Source organism: Lipotes vexillifer, unplaced genomic scaffold, assembly GCF_000442215.2.
Source record: "Lipotes vexillifer unplaced genomic scaffold, Lipotes_vexillifer_v1.1 scaffold584, whole genome shotgun sequence".
In the NCBI taxonomy this organism is placed as follows: domain Eukaryota; kingdom Metazoa; phylum Chordata; class Mammalia; order Artiodactyla; family Lipotidae; genus Lipotes; species Lipotes vexillifer.
Window position 1 is genome coordinate 1,793,120 of NW_006783036.1, and position 17,722 is coordinate 1,810,841.

Here is a 17,722-nt window from a genome sequence, read left to right on the forward strand (position 1 = left end):
GACACTCTAACTTGCTTTTCAAAGGAAACTGGGCCGAGAAGAGAGGGGTTAGGAAGAAAGGCGGGTAAATAAAACAGATGGAGCTGCCACGGTGCCTGAAGTCATACAGATTCCTTGCAGAAGAGGGTTACTTGTGCTCAAGCTTGTAGAAACTCTCTTTAGGTGTGGATGCCAGAGTTAAACAGCACGTAAGCCAAAGTTACGGCACATGCCTTCCAGCCAAGAGGAGGCGTTCCAGGGTGTGCTGGGCATATTGATTTATTAGCCCCTCTGCAGAGGCGCTAGACCTTCCCACTGCATTCAGTTCACTGGATGCTTATCACACCTGTGGATCCCAGCCCCGTCCCCCCGACCGAGGCTCAGGTGTGTTGGGTTGGGTCCAGGGAACCTCCTCCTGGAATGGACCCCGGACCCCGGCAGTGCCAGCCGGCACAGCACCCTCGGGCCACCTTTGAGAAACACCAGCCAGCCCCTCCTGTGAGTGTGTGTGTGCTTGCACTTGCATGGTGGGTGCCTCACTGCATGCCTTGTAGGACTCAGAAACGTCCCTGACATCACTGTCACGTTAAATGCAAGAGGAACTAAGTAACCTGTCCCCTAGTTAAGCTCTGATGGAGAGAACCATCCTCGGCCTTAGTCTGTGCGTTGTGAGTCGGCTGGTCGTTGGTGAGGAGCTTAACTGTGCTGGTGAGAGTGCTGGAATGGAAGGACCCTTACAGGGTGTTCAGTCTTCGGGGGAAGATGAGCCCCGGAGGGTTGAAGGAACCGTCCCCAGTCAGTGTGGAGCCAGCGTGCCCTCGCGGGCCTCCAGGGTGAGCGTCCTGGGAAGCCTCTGCCTGAGCCCAGCCAGGCCCCAGCAGCCCAGCTCCTCATGCAGAAGGCCTTCTCTTTTCAGTGTCTGGTCGAGTGGACGCGATGATGTAGAAGTCACGCCCTGTACTAACACGGCTGTAAATCAACAGTGTACTTCAACAAGAAAGAAAGAAATGAACGTCCCCTGCCCTGCAGAGGCAATGCCTCTGACCAGCTCTCAGGGCGTCCCTCCTCGCTGCCCGTTGTCACCCAGTCATTTGCAGGAAGGAAGACTCTTGTCTAATTTTGGCTCCATAAACAATAAAGTCTTTTCACAAGTGTTTTTGTTTGCCAATTTAAAAAGGCTTATCTTTTACCCCAGGAAGTTTTTAAATGCTAATGGAATCACTGTAAATTCTCAGTAGATCAGAAAACCCTGTTGCTTTATTTGCAGCTGTTTTTCTGACCGGGGCTCTCTGAAGAGCATAATGCAGTCCAGTACGTTAACCAAAGACGAGGGTGTGCAGCGGGATTTGGAGAACAGCCTGCAGGTTGAAGCCTATGAGAGGAGGATCCGGAGGCTGGAACAGGAGAGGCTGGAGCTGAGCAGGAAGCTGCAGGGTGAGTGGCAGCGGGGCCTCCGCAGTGGGGTCTGCTTGCCGCTGCCGTGGGCCTGCACTCATGTGTGTCTCTTCCCCAGAGTCCACCCAGACCGTCCAGTCCCTCCACGGCTCGGCCCGGGCCCTGGGTAGTTCAGCCCGGGATAAAGAGATCAAAAAGCTGAACGAAGAAATCGAACGTTTGAAGAACAAAATAGCAGGTAAGTGTTCTAAAGTCAAACTGCTTAGTCTCTATTCTTGGGCATTCGTCTCTGCCAAGAAAATTTTCAGAGTCCTTTTCATTGGATGGAAAAGCAGGGAAATAAAGGTTAAACTTTAGCAAAGAGTTCTGGTGTTTTACCAGCTTATTTAAAATCATTTCTCCAACTTGCTTAACTCTAATACTATAATGTTATAGTTACAGCTAGAATCAGTTCTTAATATTTTATGCATAAACTCTCAGAATATTTTGCATTTCTCTCTCTTAATTCTCCTCTTTGTCACTCTAAGACAGAATTGCCGTAACTTTCCTTTCTGAAGCTCCCCTCAGTGGCTGTACTCACTTTCCAGTGTTTTAGATGCTGGTTCTGTTGTCACGCGAGTGTGTGTTTTGTGGTTCCTAGGTCATCAGAGCTTCCTGAAGACTCAAGTCACCTTTAAGTCTTAACCCTTTACCTGATACATGGGTTGCTGCTGCACTTGACTCTCATCTCAAATCAAACCCGAGTCAATTGCCTTCTCTCTGTTTCCTATCTGGGACCCACTATCCCGATCCAGAAAAGGGCTTCCATTGAGTCCATTACTTACTAAAACCCTCCTGCACCACTCGGCTGCACTGTGCTGGCGCACACAGGGAGCAAGGGCGAGACAGAGAGGCACATGCCGCCCTGGGGCTCACGGTCCCGGGGAAGGGTGCGTAGACAGAGGGGCAGAGCCAAGTCTGGTGGGTCTGCTCAGGTGTGCAGGCGGCCATGTGGGTGCCTGAGAGGGAAAGTCAAAGAAGCCTCGAGGGCATTTGGGATTATTAAATAGTTCCCTGTCCGTAGGTCCGATCACAGTTGTGCATGTAAGGGGACACGCTTTCTTTTCTCTCTTGCTCAGATTCAAATAGGCTCGAGCGACAGCTTGAGGACACGGTGACTCTTCGCCAGGAGCACGAGGATTCCACGCATCGCCTGAAAGGCCTGGAGAAACAGTACCGCCTGGTGCGGCAGGAAAAGGAGGATTTCCACAAGGTAGTCAAGAGGCCTCGTTTGTGTGAGAGAGGCTTACGTGATCTTGCAGAGTGTGAGGTTGAGTCCGTGCGTACGTTTGAGGACATCCAGGCCCCTCGCCTGTGTGCAGATCCTGGCCCCTGCTGCCGAGGCTCACACGGAGCCAAACTGGCGCCCAGTTACCGTGGGGCCGATCGCGGTCGTGGGTGCTCTTCAGCACCGCGGCTACACGGGCGCACTTTCTGGTCGTCGTCTTTAACCTCGGACACGGGCCTGCTGAGCGGGCGGTATCCCCGTGTGAGGGCTGAGGGTTTTCCCTGCACTGACCCTGCTGGCTTAGGGCACGTGTCCTCACCTGAGCCACAGTCCCTGTCCTTCCTGCCTGGCCTGCAGCTCTGGCCAGGCTTTGCGAAAGAGGCCATAGCTCCTTTATGACATTGATTTTCAGTGAGACACGTCCAGCTGTGTTCAGACAGCAGTATGTTCACACCGGTGAGGACCGTGTTTCCTAAAGCACACTCAGTTGTTGACCCTGTGGTTGGGGTCTGTTTTCTGAATCGAGCAGGATTTCCGTTCCCCGTGGTATTGTACCACCTGCAGGGCTTCATCTTAGAGGCGCAGGTGGGCTGGAGAAACTTGTATTGGGCGGGTCCACAGGGGCCTCCTCCCTGTGGTGGGAGCTGCCCTGCCAGCCTGCTCAGATCCTGCTGCTTCCAGCCGCAGGCCAGCAGGTGCCACAGTGACCGAGCAGCCCAGTTGTCAAGGGATCGGCTGCAGGGAGCAGATTGTTTTTATACAGTTCTTTACTTTGATTGAAATCTTAAGCATTTTTGTATATAATATGTTCTTTTCTGATTCTGCTGGGTTTAAGTAAGTAAATTGGTGACCAGATTCATGCTTCATCTACTTTTGTGATTGTGTGGATGACATAGGGGAGAGGTCGAAATTCCCGAGCCAGACTTGCCTCTGTGAGCAAGCTGCTCACGTCATAGGAGAGTCTCACTGGTCTCACATGGGCTTCCTCAGGCTGCGCTGGGACAAACAAAGGGCTTTTTCCAGGAAGGTCAGTTCTCAGGGCTGTGGCTACAGCCTGTAACCAGATCTGCTGTCACTTTAACCCCTTAATACAGTGGAAGACAGCGCTTCTCACCTTCCAGTCCAGTCCTTGTTAGGCAAACGTAAACCATCTGTAATATAACTCTTTTGTGTTCAGCAATTGATTGAGGCTTCCGAGCGGTTGAAGTCCCAGGCCCGGGAACTGAAAGACGCCCACCAGCAGCGGAAGCTGGCCCTGCAGGAGTTCTCAGAGCTCAATGAGCGCATGGCCGAGCTCCGGTCCCAGAAGCAGAAGGTGTCCCGGCAGCTGCGGGACCGGGAGGAGGAGGTGGAGGCGGCCGTGCAGAAGATGGACGCGCTGAGGCAGGAGGCCCGCAGGGCCGACAAGAGCAGGAAGGAGGTAGCTTCTCGGGGCTTCCGGGGACGCTGGTGGGGCGCCTGGGTGATCCTAGTAAAACAGTTTTGGGAGCTTAGGCTGCGTCACGTAAATCACTTGAAGATACAATGGATCTTAAATTTCACGTGAAGCCAAGTAGCCGCTTTGCTAAGCGTCTATTTTGTAGCTCTCAGCCCTCGTTCCCTTTTTGTGAAGTTATTAAAAGAAGTTCCCGTAGTACTAAAATTTTAAAGCAGAATAGCGGGTATTCACGAACAAGAAATACCATAGAAACACGTCACGATGTGACGCAGCATGGCTTCAGGAGACACAAAGGCTTCTAGGTGCGCAACGCCAGCTGCCCTAGAGCAGCGGTCCTGAGACTGGCTTCGGGATCCTTGACACTCAAAAATCACTGAGGGCCCCGAAGGGCTTTTGTTTGTGTGGTTATAGGTCTTAGTGTTTACCACGTTAGAAATTAAAACTGAAAAAATGTTCAGTATAACAACAGACTCATTACATGTTAACATAAATAACATTTTTATGAAAAGTGACCAGTTTTTTAAAATATAGTGAGAAGTGTGGCGTTTTTAACATGCTTATGCCTTTCTTTAATGTCTGACTTAATAGAAAACACCCGGGTTCTCGTATCTGTTTCTGCATTGTCTGGAGTGATAGGCTCTTTTGTATAATGTACATGAAGAAAGCCCAGCTCCTAAGGTAGGGACTTAGAAGGGAAAGGGCCTTGCAGACCCTAAAAGGGCCTCAGGACCCCACTTTGAACTGCTGCCCGAGATGATTTCAAACGTTCTGCTACCAACAGGCAACATATTGCCCACAACCCTTCCTTTAACATTCTGTTGGGTTTACTCGGTAAACTGAGCGGGAGGCGCAGAGCATGTGCTCCTGTTCCTTTCATGTCCAGGGCTCTTCGTCCTTCGGCCTCAGAATGCCTATTTGTTTTCTTCTTAGACAGTTGATTTTGCAACCCCAGTACATTTGTAGTTCTAGCCAACTGTAACTCTTTGTAGTGAACCCCTAATTAAGCGTGACCATTCCAGTTCTGGGTGAAATGATACTGTGTCTGGGGTTTGCTTTAAAATGATTGGGGAGTAGCCATGCAGCTGAAGCAGGCCCAGGGTGCTACCTCTTGACGCCGGGTCATGGCACATGGGCTTCATTATACCACTCTATCTACTTTTGTGTATGTTTCAAGTCTTCCGTTATAAAAAAGTGAATCTGGGACTTCCCCGGTGGCGCAGTGGTTAAGAATCCGCCTGCCAATGCAGGGGACACGGGTTCAAGCCCTGGCCTGGGAAGATCCCACATGCTGCAGAGACACTAAGCCCATGTGCCACAACTACTGAGCCTGCGCTCTAGAGCCCGCGAGCCACAACTACTGAAGCCCGCGCGCCTAGAGCCTGTGCTCCACAACAGAAGCCACCGCAATGAGAAGCCCATGCACTGCAACAAAGAGTAGCCCCTGCTCGTCACAACTAAAGAAAGCCCGCGGGCAGCGACGAAGACCCAACACAGCCAAAAAAAATAAATAAGTAAAATTAAAAAGCAAACAAACAAACAAAAAAACGAATCTGTATCCTACAGGTATTGGGGTATTTGTTTTCACAAACTGGTATCTTTTCTTGAAATGTAGTTTCAAAGTATCAATTTAAATTAGAATTTAAACTTGTTTTAAGTCCTGAAGTGTATTTCTCAGCCTTTACTTTGTGATCAGAATCTGATGAAGAGCGAAGAATTACAAGCTTTCATTCGCTTAGAGTTCCTTCTGGGTAAAGGCCTGGCTGCCGCCGTGGAGCTGGTTTGTGTTGATAAAAAGCGCTGTTCTCCTTCCTTAGCTGGAAGCTCAGCTCGAGGACGCCGTGGCCGAGGCCTCCAAGGAGCGCAAGCTGCGTGAGCACAGCGAGAACTTCTCCAAGCAAATAGAAAGTGAGCTTGAAGCCCTCAAGGTAGTGCTCGGTTAGGTCTTTATTCTTACTGAGAGAGCAGACTCTTATCCTTAGCGGCTGCCGGGCGGGAGTCACCTTAAACGATGCGATTGTCGGGGCTCCAACAAGACCCGGTGTGGGCCGGGAACGCAATGTGAAAGCTTATGGGAGCTTCTCACCTTTAAAAACTGGGTTCCTTCGTTTCTTTCCTCGTGTAAATGTTTCCGGCAGTCTAGAGCCAGCCCTAGCAAACTGACACCTCATGCTTTCTCTGTGTCTGGGGTTTCTAAGTTCGGTGGAGTCCGTTTCTGGAAAAGCTTACAGCCCATGTCCTGCTGCTGACAGTGGAAGAGCCGGGCTGGTGGCCCGGGGCCCTCGTCCAGGGCCAGAGGGCAGTAGGGTGGCTGAGGAGGGGCGGGGGAGCGGGGGGAGGGCTGTAGTGGCTCCTCATGGGCTTGGCGAGACTTCAGATCCGGGACTCCACTTTCTGAGCCTGGGTTTCCTCATCTGTGAAATGCAGGCGATGGGTCTTCTCTCACCCTCACACCTGGCCCGTCCCCGCAGCATACATCCCCGAGGTGTCAGCTTCTCCCCGTTGTCCCCCGTTGCTTCCACGGGCAACACCTTTTGCCCGGACTCGGTGGCCTGTGACTGCGTCTCCCCGTCCCTTTCTGTACCCTCTGCAGTCTGCTCTCCACACAGCAGCTCGTTACACCAAAGTCAGAGCTCGTCACGTCGTTAATGCCCTCTGACGGCTTCCCGCAGCGCTCGAATAACCCTGACCTCCTCCCTCGTGCCCCCCGATCCTTCTGTTCTTCAGACACTTGCAGCTTGTCCCCCTACTCCCCTCATTCAGTGCCTCTGCCCTGACTGAGCCCCTGCCTCCCCCGTGATGAAGACCTTCCTAGCCTGATGGCTCACTTCCCACGTCACCACCCGTGTGACCCTGTTAGCAGGAGTGTGCCTGGCACACGGTCAGCCCTCCAGAGAATATTGTTGCGTGAATGAACGGACAGCGTGAGGAGACCTTGAGGACCATTCGTGTCAGAGTGTGAGATGGGGCCTCTGGTCTCAGGCAGATCTGAGCTCACCCCTCCCAGGGCAGGCACACCCCCCACCCCGCCCTCACCAAAGCCTGCCCTGCAGCTGTTAGAAGGATCCGTGTCTTTCGGCAGGGCAGAGGAGGAAGCGCTTGCAAGTGTCTGCCGTGGTCGGGGTGATGCCTGAGCCTCGAGGAGGGTGCAGAGATTTGTAATTTATTCCAACCTTTATCTTCAGATGAAGCAAGGAGGCCGTGGGCCAGGTGCCGCCTTAGAACATCAGCAGGAGATTTCCAAGATAAAATCTGAGCTTGAGAAGAAAGTCCTGTTTTATGAAGAGGAATTGGTGAGACGCGAGGCCTCCCACGTGCTGGAGGTGAAGAATGTGAAGAAAGAGGTGCACGACTCTGAAAGCCAGCAGCTGGCCCTGCAGAAGGAGGTTCTGGTGCTGAAGGACAAGTTAGAGAAGTCCAAACGTGAGCGGTGAGTCCGCACAGCCCCACGGTGCAGAGGCCTCGGGCTGTGCCGGGCCCGGGGAGGAGCGTTGGCAAAGTCAGGAACCCCTAAAACCTCTCCCGCCTTCTCAGGCACAGTGAGATGGAGGAGGCCGTGGGCACAGTCAAAGACAAGTACGAACGAGAAAGGGCGATGCTGCTTGAGGAAAACAAGAAATTAACTTCTGAAAACGAAAAGGTGATTTAAAGGATCTGAACTGTCGCTTTGTGGATGCTGTAATTTTTTCGTTCTTGAGTCTTAGAAGTTTGGTGTTCTAAGTATTTTAATTTTTAAGTGAAGTAATAATATGTTTGATCTTTTAAGTGGGATGTTTTCATTTGGTTACAAGCTGCTAATTACCTGAAAACAGTAGCTCTAATCACTTTGATGTTAAGATTTGTATTGAAACGTGACTTAAGTTTGATGTGATCAGAAAGTCCACATTGGAAACTTCGTTTGGGAAACTCTCATAACGATTAAAGATAACTTTCAAAATTCAAAAGAACTTGTAGTTTTCATAATGCTAAGGATGCCCAGTAACAGTTGTGTGTTACAATTGTTTAATTTCAGCTTTGTTCCTTTGTGGATAAACTCACAGCTCAGAACAGACAGCTGGAGGATGAACTGCAGGATCTGGCAGCCAAGAAGGAGTCGGTTGCCCACTGGGAAGCCCAGATCGCGGAAATCATTCAGTGGTACGTGCGTGGCGAGCCCCGCGGTACGGCCCAGCTGGCGCCCCCATCATGGTTTCCCCAGCTGCCACCTCCTCCTTCACACCTCATGCTGTGTCTCTGAGGTCTAACCCTACAGATCTCGCCTGTTTCCCCCAAATCGGTACCGTATGGGGGCAGCAGTTCTGTCCAGTGATCATGACATTGGACTGAAGGTGGAGAAACAGCACCACCAAGTCCCCAAGGGTGTGGGTCGCGCTGGCCCCAGCCCCGCATGTCCTGGCTGAAACGGAGGCAGAGCTTTTGGGAAGCACGGCTGCACGAAGGCCCAGGAGCCCCAGAGAGCGAGCTGGGACTGGCCTCCCCTAACAGGGTGTGGGCTTGTCACGGGTGACGGGGGGGGGTGACATGGCATTGGGCCGCCGTGTCCTGAGGAGGGGCGGTGGGCGCCTCTGGCTCACGGGATGGCCGTTCCCCTCCAGGGTCAGCGACGAGAAGGATGCCCGGGGCTATCTTCAGGCCCTGGCTTCGAAGATGACCGAAGAGCTCGAGGCGCTGAGGAGCTCCAGCCTGGGGTCAAGGACACTGGTAGGTCTGGGTCTGAAATGCGCACTTCTGTTGCTGGGGGATCATAGGTGGCTCCAGATGTGAACGTGCAGGTAATTCAGTGACATGGGAGGTTTCTGTGTGGCTAGCATCTTGTCGGGCGTCAGGAGATCACAGATTACTTTGATACCATTCATTCATTTAGCAAATCACTGTTGAGTAGCAGGCTCTGTGCTGCAGTCTTAACTTAGCAGGACGGGATTCTGCCATCGAGGAGGTTTGCTTTATTAGTGTGTAGATCTGTCCATCTGTCCAGAAGTCTGTGTGACTCTGAGCGCCGGGCTGGTGGTGCTGGTCCCTGTGCAGCAGCTCCCGCCCCCTCCTCTCCTGCACCATTTACCCTTGTTAAAATACGCACATGTGAGTTACTTTGTGAATAGTTCACAGAGTAAGAGTAAAGGTGAAGAGGAACAAAGCTTCGTTAGGATTCTGGCTAGAGTTACACTTAGTGAACGCACAGTTCTGTTCCATGTTTTCCTGGTTTGAAGGTATATTTACTAAGGTGGGGGGGCCAGTCCTTTCGGGTGAACTGAATTGCTGGCCCTCATCCCACGGGGCCTGGAGCACGTGCGGCTTGTAGATGCCGAACCTCAGGAGTCCGTCTCTGATAGGTTCCAGCTCATCCTTGACCTCTCACTCTTCTTGCGCTTCTGTCACCAAAACACAATACATCTTTTGTTTTTATTTATTTATTTATTTATTTTTGCCTGTGTTGGGTCTTCCTTGCTGCGTGCGGCCTTTCTCTGGTTGAGGTGAGCAGGGGCTACTCTTGGTTGTGGTGCGCGGGCTTCTCGTTGTGGTGGCTTCTCTTGTTGTGGAGCATCGGCTCTAGGCGTGCAGGCTTCAGTAGTTGTGGCTCTAGAGCGCAGGCTCAGTAGTTGTGGCACACGGGCTTAGTTGCTCCGCGGCATGTGGGATCTTCCCAGACCAGGGCTCGAACCTGTGTCCCCTGCATCAGCAGGTGGATTCTTAACCACTGTGCCACCAGGAATGTCCAGAACACAGTACTTTTGAAAACATGGACAGCTCATAATTTTATTGAAAGAAAAAATACCGCTGTGTTCTTTGTTCCATGATTGGAAAACATTTTCATTTTTACATTTATAACACCAATTAGAATGAGCAGTAAATTTTTTTGTTTCTATTTTTCTCTTTTCTTCCAGTCATGTTTACAGGTACACTGGCATTTATAAACTGCATTAAATAAAGTTTGTGCACAAACCTCATAAAAGATGAAAGAATATGTCCTTTTAGCAAAATGGGATTGTTGAGATTCTTTTTTTTTTAATTTATTTATTAATTTTTGTCTGCATTGGGTCCTCGTTGCTATGCGCAGGCTTTCTCTAGTTGGGACGAGCGGAGGCTATTCTTCATTGTGGTGTGGTGGCTTCTCTTGTGGCAGAGCACGGGCTCTAGGCACACAGGCTTCAGTAGTTTTGCCATGTGGGCTCCAGTAGTTGTGGCTCGCGGGCTCTAGAGCGCAGGCTCAGTAACTGTGGCGCACGGGCTTAGTTGCTCCGCAGCATGTGGGATCTTCCCGGACCAGGGATTGAACCCGTGTCTCCTGCGTTGGCAGGCGGATTCTCCACTGCACCACCAGGGAAGCCCCTGTTGAGATTCTTGTTGCAAAATACAGTGTGGATAGTTCTTCGTGTTGAAGGACTAACTAGATGAGAATGTCCTTAGAAGTGTGTTGTCTGTTCACTTATCCATTCTTGAGAAGGTTCCCGTAGGATGTGGTCCCCTGAGCCTTCTCTCAGCTTATCGGTCCTGCTGTCACCGCTAGATGGAGCCCTGCCCGCTCCTCCGTACCCTCTTGTGCTTGTGAGCCATCTCTCTCACTCCGTTTTCTCCTCTTTCTTGTTATGGAGGAAGAATGAAGAATTCTTAACCGTATTCAGTGAAAGCCTAAAAAATAGCCTGCAAGATAATGTCTTCAGATTCCTCTTACGCTCTTGCAAGTCGGTGAGATACATTAGGCAGCTCAAAAAGAAAATGGAAGAATGCTGTCCTCAAGCTGGTTTATTTCACTATGGCTTCAACCTTCTAGGTCATTACATCATTCTTCCTTTCTGTTATCATTTTAATCTTTTATCATAGGTAGGAATAATTGATGAGTAATGACATAGTTACTAAGATGATGAAATAGCAAAATGTTTCAAGACGTAGGAAAAATAAGATAACTGTGATCCTAGAATGTAACTTAAATTTGTAAAAGAGCGTAGTGGAGCCATGTGGAAATTACACTACAGGATCAGTTTTATTCTTAAAGAAAAAAGAAAACCTGTAAATTTTATTCTTTAGAAGACCTCTAAGAAAGAAGTCACAAAACTAAAATTGGATCCCATGGACTTTAATAACATCTGAGAGTTGATACTTAAATATAATAAAAGCTTAAGATTCAAAGAAGATGAATTACTTATTTGTTAGCATTAATTTTGTTAAACAAGTAAATAGCTTAAGAATGTATTTTTAATATTTGAACTGATCTCTACAGGATCCCCTTTGGAAAGTTCGCCGTAGTCAGAAGCTGGACATGTCTGCACGCCTAGAACTGCAGTCAGCTCTAGAGGCGGAGATCCGGGCCAAACAGCTCGTCCAGGAGGAGCTGAGGAAGGTCAAGGACATGAATCTCTCCTTTGAAAGGTGGCTGCGGGGCCTTGGGCCACCCGGGGGCTGGCACTTAGTCGGTGTTCAGTTAGACCTAGGTGCACGGTTATGTGTGAGCACTTCACCTCCTGGGGGCTGTGCTTATTAGTGTTTTCAGGAAAAAATGAGAGCATGAGAGTCTGCAGTTTTGAAGTGTATGAACAGGGTTACTTGTCGTGCCTGCCCTGCCGCTTTCCCGGGCACCTGGGTTAAACACCCTCCCCCCCCACCCCCCAACATCTTGACACTCTCTGAGCCAGCACAGAGATGACCTGGACTCTGGGCACTTAAAGCTTTTATTTTTTATTTTAGCAAACTAAAGGATTCCGAGGCCAAGAATAGAGAATTATTAGAAGAAATGGAAATTTTGAAGAAGAAGATGGAAGAAAAGTTTAGAGCAGATACTGGTAAATTAGAATCAGCACGTCTGAATTTTTTTTTTTTTTAATTTATTTTTGGCTGCATTGGGTCTTTGTTGCTGTGCGCAGGCTTTTCTCTAGTTGCTGAGAGTGGGGGCTACTCTTCATTGCAGTGCGTGGGCTTCTCATCGCAGTGGCTTCTCATTGTTGCAGAGCAACGGGTTCTAGGCACGTGGGCTTCAGTAGTTGTGGCTTGTGGGCTCTAGAGCGCTGGCTCAGTAGTTGTGGCGCATGGGCTTAGTTGCTCCACGGCATGTGGGATCTTCCTGGACCAGGGCTTGAACCTATGTCTGCATTGGCAGATGGATTCTTAACCACTGCACCACCCAGGGAAGCCCCTGAATGATTTAAATATAAACCTTTTTTAATGAAATGGTTTTATTTTACATTTCATTTCTTTTAGGTTTAATAGTTTTTAGTTTTTAGTTACGTAAAGAAAAGCACTTAGCATAATTCCAAAGTGCAAATTCTGAAGCAGAGTTTGTTCAAAGATGCCTTCTCCAAAGGTAGTCACAGTTTTTGGTTTATTCTTCCTTTGTTTCACCTTGAAAATATAAAGCAAATACCTGTACCTGTATAATTAGACAGTTGTGTCCCCCATGACTTCACAAAGGCCTGCCCTGCTCTGTTCTGTGCTCGGGCGAGGCCACAGCCCTCAGCTGGTCCCAGACCCTTCGGCCAGCACAGCACAGCACCCTGCTGGGTGTTGGGCTCTTCTGGTCTCTTGCTATCACAGAGTGCTGTGGTGAGTAGACGTGTGCATATAGTGTTTCCTATTTCTGTCTGTGTATTTTGGGGATAGGTTTCCAGATGTGGGATTGCCAGTCAAAGGTTAAGCATGCATACACTTAGCCTCAACAGTGCTGGATTCTGCTCCAATGCTTGTGCATCTGTGTCTCCACCACAGTGCAGGCGAGCGTTCCTGCCCCAGAGCCCCGCCCACAAAGTGTGATCTTACTCTGAATGGGTGAGAAGTAGCACCACATTTGCATTTTGTCTTATTATGAGCAAAATTGCACATCTTTCCGTGTGTTTGAGGGCTATTTGTATTTCTTATTCTGGTGACTTAGGTATCTGTGTTTTCTGCCCATTTTTTAAAATTCAGGTTGTGGCTTTTTCTTAATTTTTAGAAGCTTTTTATGTATTGAGGACTAGAACCTTTTGTTGGACAGAAGTTGCAAATATTTTTCCTAGTTTGTCTTTTGTCTTTGTTTATGATGGTTTTTTGCTGCTATTGTTTTTGTTTTGCCAAGTGTAAGGTGTTTGTATTGTTTTTTTAATTTTTGTGTGTCAAATTTATCAGTTTTTTTCCCTTTTTTGAGTTACAGGGCTACCCCCATGTCCCCAGGTGCTCAAGTAATTCGCCCATGTCTTCTTTTGACGCTTGCATAGTCTCACTTTTAACATTTAGATTACTGACTTATCTGGAATTTACTATGGTGTACAATTTGAGGGGCGGACCCTGTTTTATCTTTTTCCTGTGGCTAGTTAGTTGTCCAGTACCAGTTATTAAAAAGTTCCCCTCGCTACTGATTTCAGATGTGGGTCTTACCATGGCTGAGATTTCATTACTGTGGGGGTGGGGGCTCTTCCTGGATTTTCTCCCCTGCTCGTTGTCCATGGGCAGCGCCCCCCCCCCACCCCGCTTCCAATTAGAGACGCTTCAGTGAATCTGCTTTAGTATCTGGTAGGTCTCCTCCCCCCACCCGCCCCCTCATTTTTAGAGATTTCCAGATAGTCTTCCTCAGTTACTCTCTCAGATTTATCATTTAACTGACAGAATTGATATCTCAATGACACTGAGTCTTTGCATCTTAAACTTTTTACCTTGACTAGTCTCGTTTTGTTCTTACAGGACTCAAACTTCCAGACTTTCAGGATTCTATTTTTGAGTACTTCAACACTGCACCTCTTGCACACGATCTGACGTTTAGAGTAAGTAATTATTTTTTTACACTGACAGATGAATTGATGAAAAGTTAGAAATCGCTTACTGTGATTTGACTACCTGCAGGGCCGCAAACCCACAGTACATTGGCCCCGGGCAGTTTAGCTCAGCTGTGCCGATCCTGCAATTGACCAGGGGCTAAATGTGTACAGTTGGAAGCAGTTAGGGTGTTTGAGGCGTTCGCAGAGAGGCCCCTCAAGTTAGGTGGAGGGTAAGAGAGTGCTTGGCATCTTCCGGGAGAAAGTCCACACCGGCCTCTGCCTCTGTGGTGAATATTTCAGGCAGTTTCTAAACCACAAGGTCTCACGGTGAAGAATGAGCCGGTCGTGTTCCCGTTTCAGTACGGTGTAGCCTCGCCGGGGCGGAGGTGGGTGGCTTGCAAGAATAGTCTGGCCCCGGGCCCCTGTTGCGGTCCTGGTGCTGGAGTTCATCGCCTCTGCTCAGGGAGACCCGCCCCACACAGGAGGAACCCAGAGCAGCCCCTCCAGCTTCGGGAGTGGCTGCTGGTCTGAGTGGATCCCGCTTCCCTCCTCTTCCGCTGCGCGTTCTTCACGTCACTCTGTGGAGGCAGGACAGTCTCTGCAAAACTGCAGGGATGGGCCCTTCCCAGCAGCCCTGTAAAGCAAGCCGCAACGGGAAACTAGTGAAAGGAAATCTCATCAATGGGACTTCTGATGTGTTTGCTGTTGCTTTTGTTTTCTAACTTTTTATTAGAAAATTTTAAACCTGCAGGAAAGTTGAAAGAATAGTACAGTGAACATATGTATCTCTCACCTGGCATGTTGCTGCACTTGCTTTCTCTCTCTCTCTCCACATGCACATGGACCTTTTTCCCCTGAGCTATTTGAGTGTGGGTTGCAGGCATCATGACCCCTAATACACTCAGTACTCCAGCGTTTCTTTCCTGAGTTGAAGACGTTCCCCTGCGTATCCACAGTGCCGTCACCACGCAGGGATGGTTTGCACTGATGCCGCAGCGCACAGCTGCCTTCCCTCCAGCTCAGGGGCCAGAGCTCGTGTCTCTTTGGTCTCCTTTAATCTGGAGCCGTGCCCCTGTACCCCCCACCGCCCACTTTGTGTTTTATAGCATTGATGTTCTTGTAGTGTCCAGACCAGTTGTCTTGTAGAAGGCCTCCACTCTTCCTCTCGATTAGATGTGGGTTGAACATCTTGATGTGAACTCTGCACGGGAGATGGTGTGTTCTCCCCGTGAGCAGAGGCCAGTTTGCTCAGCACTGGGGATGCTAAGCTTCTTGACCCTTAGGTGGAGGTGGTGTCTGCCAGACCAGACCCCACCCCGGGAAGGGCCCTGGGAGAAATCAGCGGTCACCGTGGGTTAGCGGACGACCGTGATCCTTGCCTAGATCAGTTGTTAGAAAATCCAGGCGGATCTGTATTGCCCCCACCATTCTGGGCACACACCTGTTTACATTCACCTGTCAAGAGGGTTTTTTAAATCAAATTTGTGATGCTGCCTTTTCCCTGGAGTCCTCAGTTTTTAAGAGGCAAATACATGCAACCGTTCACACCCCTCAGTATGTGCAGAACCTGCCGCTGCTCAGCCTGGTGCCTCCTCCTGGCCCTGCACGGCCAGACACGGTCGTCGGGGCAGATACAGACTCCCGAGAAGCAAAGACTGGGGTTGTTAACGGGGTGGTGGGGGGGAGGGGGGCGGACAGCAGTGGCTTTTCTGTAAAACTAGTGGACAGCGTAGCGATCCGTGAGGCAGCAGGTGGTTTCTGGCTCAGACCTCGCATCTCCGTGGGCGGCCAGCGGAGCGGTTTCAGCGTGGCGGCAGAGGTTCTGACCTCTGAACCTCATCCTGTGCAGGCAGCACCCCTGCCATTTTCATGTTTTAGTCCCTCACTACCCTGTGATTTAAGTAGGAAGGACATTTACTGATGGAAAGAAAACAATCCTTGGTCAGAGTCCTGAGTGTGCTAGGAGGGTTTCCAGACATGAGGAATGTCTGATTGAAGCGTCTCTTCTGCTTTCCCCGTGTTAAGCTTTCGCTGTTTATACTAGAAATGTTTGCCACAATGAGTGAATCAGTACATTTTCACGCAAGTTTTTATTGGGTGGGAATGATGGTTTTGTGCCTCCTGTCTGTCGCACCCGAGGGCTCTGTCTCCTCCTCTCTGCCAGCCTCTTGGGAAGAAGGAGGTCGCCGCCCGCGCCGGCTCCCCGCGCCCTCACTCACGGCAGCAGAGCGCACTGGATGTGCACCTTTCCTCCTCCTCCATTTGCATCCTTTTGATTAATTAACCAACGAAATGAAGCTAGTGGGGCTGCTACACGGCTAAAATTAGATTACTTAATGTTCTTTTGCCCTTCATTTATCTAAAGGTGGAGCTGTAACTCATTTAACATACCTTATTTATGGGAGAAGCTTGCTTATACTTGTAGCTCATTGATCCAGCCTTTCCCTTGTGAGTTTGTGTACAAATTCAAATATTGGAGTACACAGTTGTGTATGTATTTTTTGTGTATGTGCTGCCTTCCCATCTGAATTTGGCTCCTTAGACAGCAGCCTAATTAATTCCAGCCATTGGGAAGTGTTTCTCTGATTTGGTTCAATGGGATTTCGATTCAGAACACAAGCTATAAACTGCTCTTGTAGGTACCTACCCAGCTACTTCTGTGTCCCATTTATGAAGCTTTGTAAACGGTATATGTGCATCTGTGTAAATCGTAATTGCTGGTGATGAGGAAATGTTAGAATCAGGAACACTCATGAATGTGAAGTCGTCTTTAGGTGGTTTTAGAATGCAGCTTGAGCTTCAAATTGTGGGAGTAAATTGGGAATCTTGAGTTATCAGAACAGAACATGACTTCCCTGTGTCATAAAGCTTCCAGGGAAATTCCTACTTCTGGTCACAGGTCCATAGACTTTTTTTTTTTTTTTTTTTTTTTTTTGGGGTACGCGGGTCTCTCACTGTTGTGGCCTCTCCCGTTGCGGAGCACAGTCTCCGGGCGCACAGGCTCAGCGGCCATGGCTCACGGGCCCAGCCGCTCCGCGGCATGTGGGATCTTCCCGGACCGGGGCACGAACCCGCGTCCCCTGCATGGGCAGGCGGACTCTCAACCACTGCGCCACCAGGGACGCCCCATAGACCTTTTTTGACGTTAGTATTTTTTCTCGATCCCTGAGTTGGGGTTATAGAGCACGTGGCTACTTGATCTTCGGGCTCCTGGGTGCAGAGTAAGATCACTGCTGACTGACCTCAGAGGGTTGGCAGCTCCCATTCCTGCCCTTAAATGGCTGGGGCCGGAGGATGGGGGGGTCCGGGCTGCAGTTGGAGGGTGAGGCCTTTGGCGATCGTTGTGACTTGTCAGAGCCCACCCTCCCACGCGGTCACCACCCCAGCCTTAGAACGCCAGGGGCAGAGGCCTCGGAGAAGGTAGGACAGCTGTGAGTGAGGTGGGGTCCGTGGCGGGACGTCCCAGGACTAAGGACCAGTGCTGGGACCTTAGGTCCCCAAGGAAATGAACTCTTTAAATAAAGAGCATGTAGTTAGAGTCTGAATTCTGCAGAATAAGCTCTTTTATTCCCACAGTATTTCTCTGCCTTTGTTTTCACAGACGAGCTCAGCTAGTGAGCAAGAAACACAAGCTCCAAAGCCAGAGGCATCCCCACCAGTCTCTGTGGCCGCAAGCACAGAACAGCAGGAGGTGAGCGTATTGCCCTGTTGACACCCCTGCCCCCACGTCCACGCGCCTCGCGGGCCCTCGAACAGAAGCTGCCCTGATGCCTCACAGCTTGCCACTCCAAGCCCCGGCTTGTGTTTGAGAATTACTGTCAGTGCATCAGCCAGATGAGGGCTGCTTTTTTTTTTTTTTTTTTTTTTTTGTACAGTGGGCTCTTCCCCTAAGCCTAGTGCCCGAGGCTATGTACCTTGTTTTTTGGATGT

General features: G+C 49.8%; 1 protein-coding gene across 1 annotated transcript in view; it reads left to right on the forward strand.

Annotated features, from left to right (window-relative positions):
- The window catches only part of CDC42BPB (CDC42 binding protein kinase beta), a 108,789-nt gene that overhangs the window by 72,358 nt on the left and 18,709 nt on the right, over positions 1-17,722 (forward strand). Inside the window, exons 10-22 of the mRNA XM_007455610.1 lie at positions 1,247-1,413; positions 1,493-1,612; positions 2,493-2,626; positions 3,819-4,061; positions 5,894-6,004; positions 7,262-7,506; positions 7,611-7,716; positions 8,089-8,213; positions 8,672-8,777; positions 11,293-11,441; positions 11,757-11,851; positions 13,719-13,798; positions 17,394-17,483. Of these exons, the coding sequence (XP_007455672.1) occupies positions 1,247-1,413; positions 1,493-1,612; positions 2,493-2,626; positions 3,819-4,061; positions 5,894-6,004; positions 7,262-7,506; positions 7,611-7,716; positions 8,089-8,213; positions 8,672-8,777; positions 11,293-11,441; positions 11,757-11,851; positions 13,719-13,798; positions 17,394-17,483 (1,771 nt within the window). The remainder of the gene's footprint in view (positions 1-1,246; positions 1,414-1,492; positions 1,613-2,492; positions 2,627-3,818; positions 4,062-5,893; positions 6,005-7,261; positions 7,507-7,610; positions 7,717-8,088; positions 8,214-8,671; positions 8,778-11,292; positions 11,442-11,756; positions 11,852-13,718; positions 13,799-17,393; positions 17,484-17,722) is intronic.